This window comes from Vigna angularis, chromosome 2 (assembly GCF_016808095.1).
Source record: "Vigna angularis cultivar LongXiaoDou No.4 chromosome 2, ASM1680809v1, whole genome shotgun sequence".
Lineage (NCBI taxonomy): Eukaryota > Viridiplantae > Streptophyta > Magnoliopsida > Fabales > Fabaceae > Vigna > Vigna angularis.
This window is the reverse complement of record NC_068971.1, coordinates 38,713,958-38,734,367: the sequence shown is the minus strand read 5'-3', so window position 1 is coordinate 38,734,367 and position 20,410 is coordinate 38,713,958. Positions and strand designations below refer to the sequence as shown.

Sequence of the window (20,410 nt, the reverse complement as noted above, 5' to 3'; positions counted from 1 at the left end):
AACTTTTCTAAGCTTTTATATTATGATTTAGTATTGTTTTATTACTATTCATGTCTTGAAATTCTGTGTGAATACTATTAATGAAAAACATAGGTGCTTACTGTATATCTATCTATAGTGAATTTCTGTGCTAATATTATATGTTGCTGTTTTGAATCTGTAAATAAGAAATTTGTTAAAACTAGTTGAGGAACACTTTGGCTAAGGAAAGACTTGGTACTTAAGTTGTCCATTGTGACACACCTCTTTTTCCTGGAAATCTACTCAACAAGTTTTTAACTTAACTCTTGTTGAACAAATTATGTACTGTTAAATTATTATGCAATATATCTCGTTGGAATGAAAATGTCTGATGAATTCATGTTATTGTGGTAGATATGGAATTATGAATTATAATTGTGATGGTAGGATAGAGGAATCTTAAAACCCGGAGTTGGTACATCCCTGATCATAGAGCAGCCCTGGTCAAATCCAGTAAGTTGTGACTAGTCATATGTACTGGCGTTTATGATGAGTTTGATTCGTCAAACATTTGATTCTTCTCCGGTGACCATTTATGGTGATATTTTAGTTTTGTTAATTTATTTTGTGATATATTTATTTTGTATGATTTCTGCGATGATTGGATTTTATTGGATTTGAATTAATGCATCTGAACATGATATGAGTATTATGGGGAGATTTTGTAAGGGTATAATGTGAGTTGAGGAATATAAGCATGGTATGAGTCTCGTGGAGAGATTCAGAAATGATATGGTATTTGTGTATATATTGATGTTGAGGGTCCTGTAGTTGGAGGTTATCCTGATACTCTAATAATCATCCAGTCTCAAGTACAGAAGGATGAATTATGTGGTGAGAGGGGCAGGAGGTCCTGGTCTATGTGCCGGTTTTGGACATAGTGTTGAGGACTAACCTTGTGGATGGTATGGAGTATTTTGGAAGTGTATTCGTAAGAGGAAGTAGAAGTCATCACAAGTGCATAACCTCCCGTGACCGCTCATCAACATATCATCGGAATGAGTGTCTATTGGGTATTGTGGAATGAGTGTCTATTGAGTATTGTGGAACGAGTGTCTATTGAGTATTGTGGAACGAGTGTCTATTAAGTATTGTGGGATGAGTGTCTATTAGTAATTGTGGTATTGTGGGATGAGTATCTATGATGCGATTGTTGTATGATGGTATGAGTATCTATGATGCGATTGTTGTATGATGGTATGAGGGTGTCTGGCATAATTATTATATGAGGTTTGTTGAGTATATCAAAGTAATGGATGAGTATCTATGATGCGATTGTTGTATGATGGTATGAGGGTGTCTGACATAATTATTATATGAGGTTTGTTGAGTGTATCAAAGTAATTATGCATGTTTTATAAATGATTGGTTGCATGTTAGCTCACCCTACTTGTTTGTGTTTGTGTATGTGCGATAATCATATAATTCGTTATATGGGAGCAGATGGAGGAATGTCGTCTGATTCAGTGCCAATGAAGAAAGAGATAGAAGAATAAATTAGAAGAATTCGAGTTATATTTATGAGTTTATAGTTGAAATCTGAGTTTAAAACATATATATATCAACTATGAATTATCAAGTGTGAGATTAAGGGATGTTACCTTAAATGTAATGCTACAATATATGAATGAGATTACGGGATGTTACAAAAAGTATAAGTTTTTCAAATTAGAGTTTATTTTTGTAATAATTAGCTTACTTTTGCAATTTTGTCTTTTATTTATTTATTTTTGTGATAATCGTATTTAAATACGAAAGCAAACATAAGAACATATGATAATAGAATTGAAACTGGAACATGTCACTAAAAGAGTGGTATAGAAATATGTTATATGTTGCTTTTTAGCCTTTTAAAAAATTGTATTAAGTTCTTAGCTCACATTTTTCAGTACTATGAATATTATGTTGATCACATTTTTATAATATAGTGTTTTCTAGTTTAAGAATTGTAATGAAACTAAGTTTAATTATAATTATTGATAGGATTAAATATGATTTTAGTTCCTTAACTTTGAGTGGAAATTGAAATTATTCTCTCTTCGAAATTTTGGACCAATTTAGTTCCTCATCTTTAGAATTGTGTGACTTTAATCCTTTTAACCAAATTTTGTTAAGTTTATTTAATGTTTCAAATGCATTTCTAAGTTAACAATGAAGCGAAAATGTGTCCAGCGGTGTAAAAAAAAATCAAATATTATCATGAAACGTATTTAAAATATAAAATAAATCCAACAACATTTAGTTAAAAAAACTAAATTCAAGCATTTATAAAGTTGTGGACTAAATTAGACTAAAGTTTTGAAGAGAGACTATTCCAATTTTTATTTAAGGGACCAAAAACATATTTAACTCATTATTAATATTATTGAGGTGTTATAATATGATTTATAATTACTATGTGAATACTTAGAAAAATAGAACTATTACACACACTTTTAGGAATTTATTTTCTTTAGGATATTCACAAACTTTGTTTTGTATTATTATAACATATATTTCTTTTATCTAATTTTTATTTTTTTTAATTGTTATGTTAGTTAATTAACAATCAATTTGATTTGTTTCACAATATCTGAAAAACCAAATCCAGTTATTAAAATTGATTATTTAAATATAAGTATCTCATTAAGTTTTTCTTTTATATGTGTTTCAAATGATTTTTACAATCCTAAACCCACCAAGCACAATAATGCTCATATAATATATGAAATGAGAAAGTTTATTGATATATAAAAAAATTATAAACTCATTATGTTTAAATTTTGAATAAAAGACGGTGTAGTAATCTTTTGCTTATATTATATTTGTTCATTAGTTAATGTCGAATTCTCCAAATATATATTTCAAAGAACCAACAATGCTGACCGACCAAACTCTATAAATATTAATATTATAAATATTATTAACAAACATTGTATATCATTAGAGATACCTTTCACGCTATATATTAATTTCTTACTATAATTAGTACTCATGATTGCCGTCTAACCACGATGAGAGAGATATGTTGCACGCATGCTATAAATCTTCCATCTCAAATATCATAAAATATTCTACTGAGATCAACTTACCTCATAATATTAGTTTTCAATTTAACTAATATTCTTTTCATAATATTAGTTTTCAATTTAACAAATATCATACAATATTCTAGTGAGGATCAATTTATGAAATATTCTTTTCAATTTAACTAATGCTATATATGTTTTTAATTTGATTCGTATTATTTTAGATAACTATATTAATATTATATATGTTTTCAATTATTTATTATTATCAAATTTATAATATTTTATTTAATAATTTTAAACTATTAAATAAGATGTTATATTCTTGATACTAGGTTGAAAGAAACATTGCAAAGACCATTTTTCCTACAGTTTTTAAGCATGCTCCCAGGTTCAAACCTTTACCTTTCGTTATAGGCTTTAATAATTTTTTATTATTTGTTATCAGTATTATTGATTTTTTGGATATTTTGTTTAGCGTAATTTTAGTTACCTTTATTTTTCATTTTTTGAAATTTTGTTGGCTTTAAAAATTTCTTTAGTGATAATATGTTTCTATTAGGATTATTTACTTTTTGAATAGGCACTTAGTTAGTGTAAGCTTAGTTTGTTATTATAATAATTTCTTATTACATTTAGTTTTTCGTTTAACATTAAATAGTGAAGTTATGCACTACTTTCAATTTGAAAAATTTATATATTTTTTAAAATTAATATTAACTTTTCAATAATTTATTGATATATATATATATATATATATATATATATATATATATATGATACATTTCTTATATTTTATGAATTTTTATTAATTGTATTTTGTATTAATTTTAAGTTATATATGTGAATTTTTATTAATTGTATTTTGTATTAATTTTAAGTTACATATGTGATTGTAGTTGATAACCAATTTCATTTTATGTAATTTTAAGACCAACTATTCATGGTAGCAAATTTTTTGTGAAATTTAAGAAATTTTATTTAAAGTTGATATGTACATATGAACTAAAAAAAAAATTAATCTTCTTGAATGGGATAAGGTCATATGGTGAATACAAAAATAGGGCGATCATTCATTTTAGACAATATTGAAATTGTTCATACAATTTCAAAACATATACATATATGATCGATATTGAATTAATTCATGTAACAATATTGAGTAAGAGAGAGAAGTAGAATAATTTATATAATTTGTGCAACGTAATGATGACAGAAGTAACGATAAAGTCAAGTTTAAATATCTTGTGTTAATCATTTGAATGGGAGAATGTTATACACAATCGAAGTTAACACATTTTATATAATGGTTTTCTTCAAAATTATACAACTTAGATATGACACAGAGAATTAATAGACTTGTCAACTATCTTCCAAACTAAAGATATGGACTATGGCACAAACATTCCAACTTTCATAGTGGCTTAGACTTTTTATTAATCTTATTTCAGACCTTATAGTATGCACTTTCGTAACATACATTATTTATTTTTAAGTTTCAATGTTTTGTAGTTCAAACTTACATAAATTTTTTTCTCTATATGACAACAATTTCATCACATGAATAGTCTTATATCGAAAAATAAGTGTTACTTTTCTACGGTGAATCATATTGACACATTAAGAAACCTTGCTAACATTATAGGTGAAGACTCGATGGTGGTTTTGTAACATTTGTATTTTTAAATAAATATATTATTTCTTTTATCCTTTCGTCCCTGATATATGTTTGTAAGTTGCTTTTGTTGAATTTTGTCTGTCTCATCATTCTTTACATCTTCATGTTTCTCATTTTTTTTTGGGTAATATCATCCATCACACAAAACATCAATAGAAAGCAACTTTGGTTTAGGCAAAGGAATATTGGCCCTTACAACAGAAATTTCATCATTTGTATAAAGAGGAATATCATCGACAAATGAAAAATGATTGTTTGTAGTCCTACGTTTCTTCCTCTCATATAATATAGGATTATCTGGTGTGAGTTCAATAGTGATGTCTAATAAAAAAAACTGATGAAAAACGAATCAAAAATCTTAGAATGATGTCAGAAGAGTGTTTAAGAAAATGTTTGTAAAAAAGTGATAAGATCTTATAAAATAAAACTCAATAAATATAAATTATATTTATAATTAACTTTTTAATTAATAAAATAATTGAACATAATTGTTTAACGTATTATCACTCTAAAACTATTTTTTTAAATATTACATAGTTCCTTAGTTCAGATATTAAACATTTTGAAGGATTTGAATGTAATTCAAAGTATTGAATTAAGTATTACTTAGGTATGTAAATTAGTTATATGAATTATGTTAATATTGAACTGCAATGTAATAAAAAGTTGATAAATACTTCTTCTTTTGGGTAAGAATCTTTGTCCTGCATTTTTGTTTCATAAAAAAAATTGATATTAATTAATGATGTTATAAAATAGACGTAGATCTTGGTGTATGGACTTTCTTTTAGGATGTTATACTTTGTTTCTCTAATTTAAATGAGTTTAAGTCGAATTAGACATTATATTTATAGTGGATCCATTTTATAAAATATTAACTATATTTAAAAGTAAAAAATAATATATATATATATATATATATATATATATATATATTAAATACACACTTATCTTATAATTTATCTATCAATTATTATAAAATTAAAATTAATTTTATTTATATAATTTACATTTTACAAGTATATATTTTAATTTTGATTTCTTAGATAAAATTACTCTTTTTCATTTTTTTACTTCTTATCAAATTAAAATAATTGGTTAAATCAAGCTTAAAAATCACACTATTTAAAATAGTAATATTTCTTAATTATAGCAACTTAGTTGTATTTACCTTTTTCAATTAATTGTCTTCACAATTATGAAAAATAAATGAATAAGGTAAAAGTTAAATAGTTTTTTTTATTATTATTGTAATAATTTTTTAAAATCACTCTGGTGGATGATCTTAATTTAACTTTCAGTGTAATATTTTTTCACCAATCAAATTTTGGATGACTGACATTGCTACATGAACACGTCATATTTGTTATTCTTACTCATGACCGTATTACTATGTCAAAAGGTCAATTTTAACTTATGACAGGTTATTCTTTATTTATTTTAATTTTTAAAAAATATTTAAATTAAAAAAAAGGGGATAAAACTAAAAAGAATCAAAATAATAAAACATTAAAATAACTATTTAGTTTAAAGAAAACAACTCATTGTTGTTTGGAAAGTGTCTACCAAGGTAGTAAGCGAGTCTCACGTGACTTCTTGCTACTTTCTCACTTACTTTTCTTTTAATTCTAAATTACTTTACTGCAATTATCTTGTGATTTCTTGTTCCTAGTGTAACTTAACACTTTCACATGATCATGTGCTCCCTCTCTAAGCAAAATGATAAGATGCCACTATTTTTTTTTATTGCTTAATTTTAAAATCCAATTACACAAATATATTAGAGATTTCATGAATTTCTATATTTTTGTATTATTTTTTAAAGATTTATAATATCCTCTTAATATAGAATAAAATTTTCAATCAAAAATACTGTTTTGAAATTTTGTTTTTCACAATTTTATAAAATAAAAAATAAAAAATATTTAAATTGTGTTTGAATTTATCTCTTAAATTATATGAAAGTATTGGATATAAATTTATATAAAGAAAACTTATATTCAATTTTAATTATACCAAAAGATTTGTCAAACTAACCAAATTACAGTACTATATATGAAACCTTTGTAATAGAAAAAAATATACAATACTTTTTTGAAGTAAAATTCTGCTAACATTTACACATTGTCATTGATATTCTGAGGTAATACAGTATTTTCAAGAGTGTTCATTGAAATTAATTTTAAGAAGATAGATGAACCTAAAAAGTAATAGAAATGGGAGCAAAAAGTTTGTTGACATTGCCAACCAATGTGTTATTGACATTTGACAATACAAGATTATCTACCTTTCCTTAATTTGGTTGTCCTTTAACTAGTTTTGCCACTATTTCAATTTCATGATTGATGACCTGTTTTCTGGTTTGTCCAACATGAACAAATTTTATGGATTTAAATAATAATTAATTGTATAATTAAACACTGTTTAGTCAATACACATCAAATTACTTTATGACTTTATCTGATGTATTCCTTTTAACATAAAGAGCTACATTCTTTGACCCCATTTGATTTTAGTGCTCTGATGAGGCATCTTTCCCAACTTCATGGTAGACCCTTCATCTTTCTTCTTCTTCATCCTTTTTCCCAATATCCTCACATTTTTCTTTTTATCCTTTACAAATAAATAAAAATAAAGCTTTTGCTATCTTTTTACCTCTCTTAACTTTAAAATATTTTTAATTGTAGTCCATAATCAAAGTATTGTCTATTAACATTTTTTTTTCTTTTATTACTAAATAAAAACATCCATTCACCGATGATGTTCCAACTAATAGCTTGTCTCGTTATCTAAAAATCTAATGATATAATTAGTGTAACTTTTTCTCTAAGTATTTTTAATTACACAGTAACTAAAATATTACACACCAAACTATTTTTTAATGACTTGATAACTATTAGTTGATATGAAACTAAAAATATTGATTAAAAGGAACAAAAAAATGGTATAGTAATAAAACAAAGCTAATACCAATCTTATAAGTTAATGACTATTAACTAGCATGTCCTTTGAAAGGTAGGTTATATTATTAACTTCTCTTCATGAACAATTGATCTAATCCTATTCAATAATTCAGAATGAACAAATTAATAAATTTATATGCACTATCTAATAAAACTTCCCTTTACTATGCAACATATTAATAAATCGAAAAGTTTCATATTAGATGACCCAAAACTTTATACAGATGATCAAACACATGAGAATTTAATTGAGTAGGTTTATTAGGTTTAGAAAACCTACCACACTTATTGAATTTGAAGGTTGTTTTTACAGCCCTTTTATTTTTACCAACGTTTATTAGTTTCATTTAATTTGATGATGATGAGATTATTTATAAATTCCTAGGACAGACAAATGTGAGTCCTATTGGGTGAGTGTTGGACCATGTTGCTTCTTTCAGCACTCCAATGCTTTATATGCAAAATTAGATAGACAATTACATGTCACAACAAACTAAACCTTCTATCTTACCTTTAATGCAAATATGCATAATTATTCTATTTTAAAAAACTAAAATTAACTTTTTCTTTCTTCAACTTTCAAATATCTTATTAAATTTTATTCAATCTTATATAATTTGGCAAAGTGAAAGTGGAATCTCCATTATTTTTCATTTAATATGTCTTGGACATTTATATTTAATTGGGTTGTTCTAATTAAATTAGCATTCAAATTTTTGCAATCAATTTTTCGTATCAACCGTTCCTAAAATTTGATTGGGAAATTGATCATCTCAAAAACCTTGCCAGCTAAAGAAAACTGACCAAACCAGTTCAAAACCAATAAAAGTAGTGGTGAATTAGTAAGAGTTATTGCTTTCTTTTTAATTGAATTAATTATATACCTTTTGAAGCAAATGAAGATTGAGTATGAAGTTTAAGGGCCTACACATAAAATGATTTACAAGTTTTTAACTTTTACATATGTATGTAGCAAACTTGAATCCGTAACTAAATATCTTAAGTTTTACTCCTTTTATCTATTTTTATTTCATTCTAATATTACGTACTTTACAGTAATTGGATAAATGGTGAATGAGAATAGATATGGAAAGAGAATGAGAGAGAAGAAAGGAAAATCCAAAAGAGAGTCCAGGTAAGCAACTAGAAGGCCAAAACTAGCAGTTGCAGGAATCTTTACCTTAAAATAACGACTTTCTTTCATGCGTCTAATGTAATAAATAAAAAAAACATTTGTTTTACACACTCAAATTTCCTTGTTTGGTTTTCTTTTCTTTTCTCTCATTCCTTTCACCAACTTGGCCTTGGCCTTGGCCTTTCATGTCATCATACTTTCATTTTCTTCGTCGTCATAATTCATCCATACCCTTCTCTCTGCAACTCTCAATTCTTGCAAATCTCAAAAGGCTATAAAGAAAAAAGTTAGAGAGAGAGAGAGAGAGAAGGGCACTCAGTCTCTCACTCTCTCACAGGCACAGCAATAATTCACTTTTCTTTCCAACAAGTCTCTTCTTCTCTCTCTTTATTGCCAGCTCAAAACCTTGTCCTCCCCATACCTTGTTTCTTCTTATCTCTCTCACACACACTAACCAAACCATCATCACGCATTGAGATCTCAGGTACGTCCATTTCCTCTCATCACTCACTCTTTCTCTTCTTATACCCTTCTTATCTCACAATGCTCTTTCTCATCCTTCATCTCATACTTTTTTTCTCATTCACTGTCTTGCCTGCTGATCTGGCTCGGCCCCATATTCTGGTAATTAACTTTGATCGCTTCTTCTTCTTTTTTCCTTTTGTTCTGCTGATCACTGAGGTTTTTGATCTGTTGGGCACCCCTCCTTTTTATACTTTTTAGCTCTTTCATCATCTATCTCATTCTTCTTTTCGTGATCTCACCACTTCTCTGTCCATCTCTGTTGATGTGCATTGCTTTTTGTTTTGTTAATCAAGCTTTGATCAACTCTTGTCTTTTTTGTTAGATTTTAATTGATCAGATAAATGGCTAAATGAGCACTAGATCTTAGTAGTCATCTTTGTGGCAACAAATCAAGTTGATCCCCTACATTATGATCCAGAATTCTTCATTTGTTTCGGCTTAGTTGCAGTGTTTGGTGTTTAATTGTCAGCTCAGAATCAGATCAAGTGTGTGCTCTAAATCCCTTGATCTTTAGTAAAAACAATTAAGTGAACGACTCTTATCCAGTGCATAGCTATGGCGATCATGAACTATTTTTCTGATCTTAGATAGCTTGGATTTCAGAAACTGAAATTCGGAATGCTGAATCTATTTGGTTATTGATGACTCGGACTTGATTTGAAACACGTTATGTGAAGGAGCAAGCCGTGAAAGACCAATATATTGGCTGAACTCTTTGCAGCTATTCAAATGTAGAGTGCTTCAATCTGATAGAGCTGCTGCCAGTTTGCAGTACCCACCTAATTGGAGTAGTGAACAATGTGACAAGTTGGATTTAATCAATAAACAGTGGATATTTTATCTCACTGAGAAGGGCTGTGCTAGAAGATCTTCTGGAGAATGTAAAATGGAAGGAGAAATTTATATTTATCTCGTAATTGTGAGAGAAGATTACTAAAAAATTGAAACAAGATATCTCGTGCATTGAGAGCATTAGTATTCAGATTCATTGTATAGGCTGGAGTCTAACCAAACCATGCAATCATAGTAATTTGGAAATTGTATACTGTCATGATACTAAATAGAATGTCAGGTTAAAGCCTTATATGATGCTAGTCCTGAAGTAGGCTAGCTCACAAATTTTATACCATAGATTCAGTGCACGTATAGTAATGCAACCTTAATTTGAGAGGACAGAAATATATGTTCCAGCAACTATACGTAAGTGTTTGAGTTGTGGATATGATTTTTCGAGTTATAACTCTACTTAAGTAGTAAGTTTTTCTTTCTTCTAATATACAGCACAATGACACTGCTAAGTATATCCAATCAAACTTTACCTTCTGTTCTGTTAGCTGCTCCCATTTTGGTGGAATCAAATTATACTATTTCTTAACAGCATGTCCCTTCTACTTTTAGAGTCACCAAACATAGAATACAACAACCTATATCCTGTTCTAATGTATCTACTAAATGCCACTGAAATTGTTGCTGCTGCTGTTCTTCATGCTTGATAGTGATACTTAATTTTCTCTGCTAAAACATTCTTAACTCTGTTTCCTCTGATGCAGTGGATTACTTTGGAATTTGCAGGTGTTAGCTGAAAAGACAGTATTTTAGAAGGAATTTTCAGCCATGTCTAGTGCTACAAAAGTGTTGGATCCAGCATTCCAGGGAGTTGGTCAAAAAGTGTATCCTTAAATAAAGGGGTGAATTCTAAAAGAAATCATGAAAAATAGATTTTTTTTCATTTAAATATCGAATAAGAATTAAGTAAAAAGGCTACAAAAAGTTTAATAATTAAGACAGAAAAATAGTGCTAAGAGAACGACCAAGCATTTTGATATGATTTTCGGTATAATCATTGCTGTTCAGGTTATATTGTTATATACTGAATGAATTATCTACTTGAGGGGTTTTAAGACTTAACCTTTTCGTAGAGGAACTGAAATATGGAGGATTGAGAATTTTCAACCAGTTCCATTGCCTAGATCTGAATATGGGAAATTCTACATGGGAGATTCTTACATCATCTTGCAGGTGAAAGTTGTATCCAATATTATTATCTCCTATATTTTCATACATTACTGAAACTTACTCTAACTTATTTGCAGACAACACAAGGCAAAGGAGGGGCTTATTTTTATGATATTCACTTCTGGATTGGAAAGGATACAAGTCAGGTATGTTTGGACTTTCACCCTGCCCTACTTCAAACTCTCTTATTCCATTCTGCTTCTCTTCATAGAACAAAGAGGTGACTAAAATGTTGGAACTTGTAATGTTATTGTTTTAAGTTTTGTGATTATGTTTCCTTACAGTTTTATTCTCTCTTTTTTCTCTGGTTTTAATGTAGGTTTATATGTGATGGTTCACAGTATGGAAAATCTTGAACCAGTATATTTTTACGATAGAATAATCTCTATTGACATGGTGGTTTTCCTTACAGGATGAAGCTGGAACAGCAGCCATTAAAACTATTGAACTTGATGCATCTCTTGGAGGACGTGCAGTGCAACACAGGGAAATTCAAGGGCATGAATCAGACAAATTTTTGTCATACTTTAAGCCATGTATAATACCATTAGAGGGTGGTGTCGCATCTGGATTTAAAAAGCCTGAAGAAGAGGAGTTTGAAACACGTTTGTATGTATGCAGAGGAAAACGAGTTGTCAGAATAAAACAGGCACAGTTTTCTTTATTCGTGTACTTCATAAATTCAGTGCACACATTCATTGATTAAAAATGTCACACAAGTTTTCCTTATGCAGGTCCCTTTCGCACGGTCTTCTCTGAATCATGACGATGTGTTCATCCTAGATACTCAGAATAAGATTTATCAATTCAATGGTGCTAACTCCAATATCCAGGAAAGAGCCAAGGCTCTGGAAGTTATTCAGTTGTTGAAGGAAAAGTATCATGAAGGAAAATGCGATGTTGCAATTGTTGGTAAGGGCACAAGTCACTTGTTTTCGTATCACTTACTGAGAAGCCTACCATGTGGTTTTAAATACTTGTTCTTCAAGTGGTATTTTGATTTTGTCTGTGACTGTAAGATGTATACCACATTACAGATGATGGCAAGCTGGATACTGAGTCAGATTCAGGTGAATTTTGGGTTCTCTTTGGTGGTTTTGCTCCCATTGGGAAGAAGGTAATTGGTGAGGATGATATTGTCCCAGAGGCCATTCCTGCTCAACTTTATAGGTATAAGTCCATCAATCTTCCTGATTGCAGTAGAAAACTGTGTATTATACTTACATTTTAAAAAGGGCTGTTGGTCAACGATGTCTTCTGGAATTTTTGTTCCTTTCATTTATGAATTTCATATCTTATCGTCTCCTTCCTTTATGTCACCTTAGTGTAAAATTTGATCCACTGTTGCAGTTTAGGCAGCAGATGGGTTGCTGAGAGAAGATCATTCTATATTTAGTGTTGAATACGAATGTATTCTCTTGAGACATCAAGAGATGCATATATGGATTCAAACTAGGTTTTTTGGAATTCTTCTAATTTTGTCTGAAGTTAATTATTTTCTGCTAAATATGTTATAACCTTAATCTTTCTTGTTTCAACCTTTTCTTTTACTTAATACTTTAGCAGTATATATATTTCCTTTTTAGTTCATGTTTTATGGTATGTGCATTGTGCATTTATGTTTCTTGATCTGAAGGATGTGACCTTTTGTTTGTAGTATTGCTGATGGTGAGGTCAAGCCTGTAGAAGGTGAACTTTCAAAATCACTGTTGGAGAACTACAAATGCTATCTATTGGACTGTGGCGCTGAGGTATTTGTCTGGGTTGGCCGGGTAACACAAGTTGAAGAAAGAAAAGCAGCATGTCAAGCAGCTGAGGTAATGCCATTGCAAAAATCATTTCTTCATAAGTTGGTTTGAAGTGGAGTCATTAAATTTACTAATATATTCAGGAGTTTGTTGCAAGTCAAAAAAGGCCAAAATCTACAAGGATTACCAGAATTATTCAAGGATATGAAACACATTCATTTAAGTCCAACTTTGACTCTTGGCCATCAGGGTCTGCAACTACCAGTGCTGATGAAGGAAGAGGAAAAGTTGCAGGTGAATATTATTTCTTCACACTTATAATTTGGCTTGGCCTTTTGTCCAATCATTAATGCTAACTATGAAAGGTGTTTTTGCACTGTCAGCTTTGCTGAAACAACAAGGTATGGGTGTGAAAGGTGCGGCAAAAAGTACCCCAGTTGTTGAAGAAATTCCACCTTTGCTTGAAGGAGGCGGAAAGATGGAGGTGATTTTATAATTTTTTTATTAGTTTCCCTGTATAATTAAACTAATGCTAGTGCACATGTGATATTGTTTAATGTGTTTCCAGGTATGGCAAATCAATGGAAGTGCTAAGACTCCATTACCTAAGGAAGATATTGGTAAATTCTATAGTGGAGATTGTTACATAGTGCTCTACACTTATCACTCTAGCGAGAGGAAGGAAGACTACTATTTGTGCAGTTGGTTTGGAAAAGACAGTGTTGAGGTAATTCAATTGCTTGAATTTGAGCACTAAATATAGTGATAATTATAATAATTTGTTTGCTTTAACTCTACAGTGTTACCTATTGTCAAGACTGGCCTAGAATTTACTTGCTTGGCCAAAAATGTTATTTCTATGTGAACTTTCATTGCCTAAGATTCTGTGGTTATGATAATATTCTGTATGCAGAACAGCACTATTAGAAACAGACAATAAGTCTCTTGGCTATGTTTAAGGATAAAAATTTATCATTTATAGAGGTGATCAAAATATGCTGTGTCAATAAACTTATTAATTTATGTGATTGTGTCTAAGTGGTTGACATTCCATATCAAGCTAGCAATATGTGTGCGTGTGTGACCTGCTGCATTTGGTTGCAACCCGATAAGTTCTTCTACTCTTTAATTTTTTTCGACAAAAATCCATGTATTTCTGAATCATGATTGTTTGGCTGAAAAAAAATAAGATTGTTGAAGACCAGGCATCAACAGAATAAAACCAGATTGTTACCAAGTCTGGATCAAAGAAAATAATTAGAAAGCTATGTAAGAATGAAACACAGTGCAAACAAATAAGCCTAATACAACAAAATTATCTAATCATGAAGACTCCTATGAAGAATATGTGCAAGAAAAACAAAAGAGGCTGTGCAGGAATCCCTTTTCCGAAGTAAATTAAGTATGGATTTCACATTTACAATCCAAACACTGTTCATTAAAGTTAATGATTTTCCTTTTGTTCTCTTTCTTGTCTTTGTAGCATAATATTTATCACATGGAAGTGTTTTGGAGGGAGAGGAAGGATTTTTGGTTAGGAATAAAGTTCTCACGATCCCCAAAATAGATTCTTTTGGTATAAAACACTCATAAATAGTATATATTTGTGCATCAGTAAATTGAGCTTCTTTCTACAGTTTAATATTTTAATATCTTAACCTAATAATCTTGATGGTGTTCTTTGACAACTTTGTATCTTTCATGACTCGTGTCTTGGCACACTAGAATCTCTTACATGGAAATACTTAGATTGCAACTTGCTTTTTTACTAATAATATTAATCCAAGTCATTGTTTTTCATCTCCAAAACACGTGATATAACCATGTTTCTCTTTGTCTTCAAGAATATGATATAACAATGTGACTTGGTTATGTCCTATTTTTCAGGAGGACCAAAGGATGGCTATTCGATTGGCTACTACAATGTTCAACTCATTAAAGGGTAGACCTGTTCAGGTACCCTTAATGTGAATACCATGTCGGGGATGTTGCCTGGAAAATGTGTTTAATTGTGATAGTTTCTTGTAGGGTCGCATATTTGATGGTAAAGAGCCACCACAGTTTATTGCTCTTTTCCAACCAATGGTGGTCCTCAAGGTATCATTTGTCAAATCCAATGTTAATTTATTGACATATATAGATAGTGTGAGGTTAATTAGTTTAACTTAATTATGTCTGATTCAGGGAGGCTTGAGCTCTGGTTACAAAAAATTTATAGCAGATAAAGGCTTGCCAGATGAGACATACACAGCTGACAGTGTTGCACTTATTCGAATTTCAGGAACATCTCCTCATAATAATAAAGTGGTGCAAGTAGATGCAGTATGTCCCCATAAAAATTAAATTACTCACTTTTTGTCCACTGTGTTTATGTTGGTAGGGCTTCTCTTCTCTACTAGCTGATCGTAATTATGGTATTCTTGTTCAGATTGCAGCATCGTTGAATTCTACCGAATGCTTTGTTTTGCAATCTGGCTCAGCTGTTTTCACTTGGCATGGGAATCAATGCTCCCTAGAGCAGCAGCAGCTTGCAACAAAAGTTGCTGAATTTTTAAAGGTAAACCTTACTAAAACTTCTTTCCTGCTATCTTTCTTGGAGGGGATTTTACCGTCTCCATAGTAGAGTATTTCACCATTTTTCTGCATATACTAAAAAACAAGGTTAACTTTATTGAAGGGTATTAGCTCAAAGTTGTGTTTGTTCCACTGCATTATTCAAGTACCATCATAGAAAGTTAAACCGTAACCAACTTGTTCAGTCTTAAATTATGATTCAAACAGTTTCCAGTTTCTGGCAACTAGGATAGATTTACCTATCAGGGAAGAAGCTCAATTCTTCTACACAAGAAAGCAACTTTTTAGCAATGGCTTTCATATTTCTTTTGTTAACCATTAGTTACTTCAAGATAGTGTAATTCAAATAATCTTTGGATGACTATAATCTTGAGTTTATACCCTCATGCCTCACTTGTAACAGGATAACATGTGCCTATGCCTCTGGCTATTTCTTTTTCATCTGTAAACTGATGATTTCATTTGACATTTAGAGAAACAGCAGCAATTTAAGTTATTTGTTAACATATTGCACTTCCATCTCCAGCCAGGAGTTTCTCTAAAGCTTGCTAAAGAAGGAACAGAAACCTCAGCTTTCTGGTTTGCAGTTGGGGGAAAACAAAGTTATACCAGCAAAAAGGCCACTAATGACATTGTCCGAGACGCACATTTGTTCACTTTCTCTTTTAATAGAGGTACACATATTTTCATACAGTGTTTGTATAAGTTTTGCTTCAAATAGCATATTTAATTACAGGTATTTGAATGTTCTGACCAACCACTAACTTTGTATATATTTCCTTGCAACATGAATGTACCAGGAAAGTTGCAGGTGAGTTTGTGACTACAACCTCATTATCTGAACTTTCATACTACTGCTAGGAAAATTGTAGGCAGTGAAACAGTAACTTGAGGGTTCTCTATCTCTTATAAAATTTTTTTTATATTGTACTCTTCAGGTGGAGGAGATTTACAACTTTTCCCAAGATGATTTGTTAACAGAGGATATCCTCATACTTGACACGCACGCCGAAGTTTTCGTTTGGATTGGTCAGTGTGTGGATCCAAAAGAAAAGCAAAATGCATTTGAAATTGCCCAGGTAAATATGTTCAATTGATTAGTGTTTTCACTACCCATATTTCCTTTACCTGATGTATACTATAATTTTTCCTTCAGAAATACATAGATAAGGCTGCATCTCTGGATGGACTATCTCCTCAAGTTCCACTATATAAAGTAACAGAAGGGAATGAGCCGTGCTTTTTCACGGCATATTTTTCTTGGGATCATGCAAAAGCTTTGGTATGTGTTAAACCATCAGGGAACTCCATTTTTTTTTGTTTCCATGTCTTCTTAAATATCTCCATTCGCACATTTAATAATCATTGTGGCCTGTAAAGTTGTATTTTTCTGAATGAGTGTGTTAATTGAATACAGTATAATTCTTTGCTAACAAACTGGTTTAGTAAAAACATATTGCACAAATATAGTGATGACAACAATTTTGAAGTCTTTATAAAACAGATTTTTGGTTTTCAAACGAGTTAAATGGCATCATATGGTTCATGCAGCTGATCTCACCTAGTGAAACAAGGTTGCTTTTGTTGTTATTGTTGTATAATACAGATTCTATCCTTAAAAGTAACCGTAGAAGCTCAGATTATAGGTACAAAACTGCTCCTCCAATGTACGAACCAGGTCTACTGAGTACTATTAGTGTATTTACTCATAAGAAGTGTATGAGATGTAGAAGTGAGTTCTAAAATTGCTATAATTTAACCCGAGGTTTAGAAGAAGACTAAAGTCTAAATTTTGGTCACCATTTCCTGAATACATTTTTTGATACAGAAAACAAAGTGAAAAATGGCTACAATTTTGTAATTATTGGTGAATATTAGAAAGAGAAACGAAAAGCATTACCTTTAACCAAACAAGCACTTGATTTGTTCATTATCTTCCTGATGAAAATGCAGGTTCCAGGGAACTCCTTCCAGAAAAAGGTGACATTACTCTTTGGGATTGGCCATGCTGTAGAGGTATAAACTTGACTTCCTAGTTTTCGGGAGAACATTGTTGCAGTTGAACCATGCAAAATCTGACAGTTTTTTTAACATTAAAAAACAGTTGAAAGTGAACTTATATCATTAACAATGTCTTACTTAGATGCAATAAAGGAGATTCTTATTCATGTATGATTCTTATTTCTTTGTAAAACGGCTTCTCAGTCTTTTCAAATTCAGGCTATTAGGCTGTCACAAACAAAGTAACTTAAAACATATAATACCTAATTATATTTGATTAAAATAGTCCTAAATTCTTACTTTTCTAGATTTTTTTTTCTTTCACCCCATTACTAATAAACCTGTGCAGAAGCAATGTTGTTGGTGTTAGGTTTAATATCTGAATTCATGACTGCAGGTATTAGTTTCTTGTTGCTTGTGCATTTAAATGCTTAACTGTGCTACACTATATCTACTGACAGGAAAAGTCTAATGGGTCCAGTCAAGGGGGACCAAGACAAAGAGCAGAAGCTTTGGCTGCCTTAAATAGCGCATTTAAGTCATCTCCTGAGGCAGCAGCTAGTGCGGTACACCAATTTGTTTTTGATGATTCGCTATATTTTTTTCTTTACTTTTGCATTCCATGAACTTAAGGTTGTACAAACTATAGGTTCAAATAATCTGTTCTTGCTGGATTTGGTTTTGCTCCCCTTGCCATTTTGTTGTCCCTGTTCTGGTTTAATGATATTTTTTTGGCTTGTTGTCCCGTAAGGTGTAGTTGGGATTGTTTATAGTTCTCCTTTGCACTAGTTTGCCTTTATCTAACTAAAAGCTTAACCAAAACAAGATTCTCCTTATCAGAAAAGTAGCATAGGATGTTTTTTTTGTTTTTTGTTTTCCCTAGTTCCTTTCTACATCCTAGATCAGGTGTACTTTGACACAAACTCTTGGACATCCAATTACATGTGCTAAAAGCCTACATGCATAAAGAAGCACTCATTTTTTTAATAACATTCTAAAGAAAAGAAAGAACTTGGTGCTTCTTTCTAACTTTCTCTACTCTGACTGGCACAGGATAAGTTAAACGGGCTAAATCAAGGAGGGCCAAGACAAAGGGCTGAAGCCTTAGCAGCCTTAAACTCTGCATTTAATTCATCATCTGGAGCCAAAATTTATACACCTAGGTCTTCTGGAAGAAGTCAGGGATCACAGAGAGCAGCAGCAGTAGCTGCTCTTTCTTCAGTTCTTACTGCTGAAAAGAAGAAAACTTCACCTGAAACTTCTCCTGTGGCAAGCACTAGTCCTGTTGTGGAAAACAGTAACTTTGGTGAGAAACATGTCTCAATTCCAGATACTAAAAGTGAGAGTGCCCCTTCTGAAACGGATGTTGTTGAAGAAGTTGTTCCTGAAGTCAAGGAGACAGAAGAATCAGCCACTGAAACTGGCACAAACGGGGATTCAGAACCAAAACAAGAAAATGTGGATAATGGAGGAAATGACAGTGAAAATAATCAAAATGTCTTCAGTTATGAGCAACTAAAGACTAAATCTGGTAGTGTTGTGTCTGGAATTGATCTTAAACGGAGAGAGGTTAGTCTCGCTTTTCACATCATTAATTACTTTAATATGCTATTGCTAGTATGAAATTAGACAACGATCACCAAAGTTTCCCATACCTTTTATCAAACAATGAAGTACCCCAATACTATTAACTTTTCTATTATAATTGGCAGTCTCATTGATTTTATTAGATATTGAGGGGCATGTTTAATATTTCAAAGGGTCTTGCTAACCAAACTCATTGGTCAAGAAATTCAAAATAGAAAGTTTTATCAGAATTAACTTTGAGAATGCATTGAAAATCACATCGAAGACACTTTGCAATGAAAAATATGTACTAGGCATTTGCCTATTTCAAATCCTCCAGGGAGGTGCATGATTAATTTTATCTCGTATGCTTTGGCAAGATGTTAACATTTTCCTTTTCCACTTAATGTTGCTTAGGCATATCTGTCAGACAAAGAGTTCGAAACTGTATTTGGAATGAGCAAAGAGGCGTTCACTAAGTTACCAAGATGGAAGCAAGACATGCTGAAAAGGAAAGTGGATCTGTTCTAGACTCAGATACAATGAGCAACATACATGCTGCTATTGCATGCTAATATATATATATATATATATATATAGCTTGAAATGCTCTTTAATCTGTTGGGTAGTGTGGTTTTTTTATGCATAGAACTTTGCTTTTTGCCCATAATGGACGTAGCTATATATGGTTAGTGTCCAAGTTTGAATGTGGCGCTGCCTTGGAGAGTGAGTTTTAGTTTTCTCCTTTGAAATTGAGCATGCCTCTTCTTCTTCCTCGTATAGTGTTCACATATTATTGTAGCAATAAACACAGTGGACAGATTCTATTCTTTTATTTTGTCAAGTTTGTATTTCAAAAATTTGGCTTTTTGGTTTCTTTTTCCTCGTTGCTATTGGTTAGGGAGGCTGGTGTATATGTATTGCATCTTATACTGAATCTCAATATAAAGAATGGAAATTTGTTTGTTTGTTATCTGTGGTTATCATGATATCAAGAATTCTGTACATGTGCTCCTGCTTGTCTTCTTATTTCACAATGGACAACAGGAATTGGACTCTTCTCTTGCAGGTTTGGGATGGATTAAGAATTTCGTTGAGGTACAAATGGATTAAACTCTATCAATCAATCACGATCTCTTTTTTTTTTTCATTATCATCTTTAAGAACAATAAAAA

General features: G+C 31.0%; 1 protein-coding gene across 4 annotated transcripts; it reads left to right on the top strand.

Annotated features, from left to right (window-relative positions):
• Positions 1–8,983: 8,983 nt before the first annotated feature.
• Positions 8,984–20,208, top strand: LOC108327549 (villin-3). Of its 4 annotated transcripts, none has more exons than XM_052873402.1 (23): positions 8,984–9,289; positions 10,910–11,000; positions 11,250–11,349; positions 11,424–11,492; positions 11,759–11,995; positions 12,081–12,258; positions 12,384–12,516; positions 13,004–13,163; positions 13,238–13,388; positions 13,478–13,578; positions 13,663–13,821; positions 14,982–15,050; positions 15,123–15,191; positions 15,279–15,416; positions 15,523–15,651; positions 16,195–16,342; positions 16,469–16,479; positions 16,607–16,747; positions 16,825–16,950; positions 17,622–17,684; positions 18,131–18,235; positions 18,723–19,238; positions 19,653–20,208. In XM_052873402.1, exons 2-23 carry the CDS (start codon positions 10,945–10,947, stop codon positions 19,764–19,766), a joined length of 2,973 nt encoding a protein of 990 aa, XP_052729362.1. In that variant the 5' UTR covers positions 8,984–9,289; positions 10,910–10,944; the 3' UTR covers positions 19,767–20,208. The 4 variants fall into 4 exon arrangements, with proteins under 4 accessions (XP_052729362.1, XP_052729363.1, XP_052729365.1 ...); XM_052873403.1 differs by having other exon boundaries at positions 10,903–11,000; XM_052873405.1 differs by having other exon boundaries at positions 10,881–11,000.
• The last annotated feature ends 202 nt before the right edge of the window (positions 20,209–20,410 follow it).

What these genes read in the sequence shown, in the direction of transcription:
- LOC108327549 (XM_052873402.1), top strand. Translation starts at nt 10,945, where the DNA reads ATGTCTAGTGCTACAAAAGTGTTGGATCCAGCATTCCAGGGAGTTGGT. An exon ending in AGGAAGAGGAAAAGTTGCAG is followed by an intron (nt 13,389 to 13,477) that starts GTGAATATTATT and finishes TTGCACTGTCAG; the next exon opens with CTTTGCTGAAACAACAAGGT. An exon ending in AACCAATGGTGGTCCTCAAG is followed by an intron (nt 15,192 to 15,278) that starts GTATCATTTGTC and finishes TGTCTGATTCAG; the next exon opens with GGAGGCTTGAGCTCTGGTTA.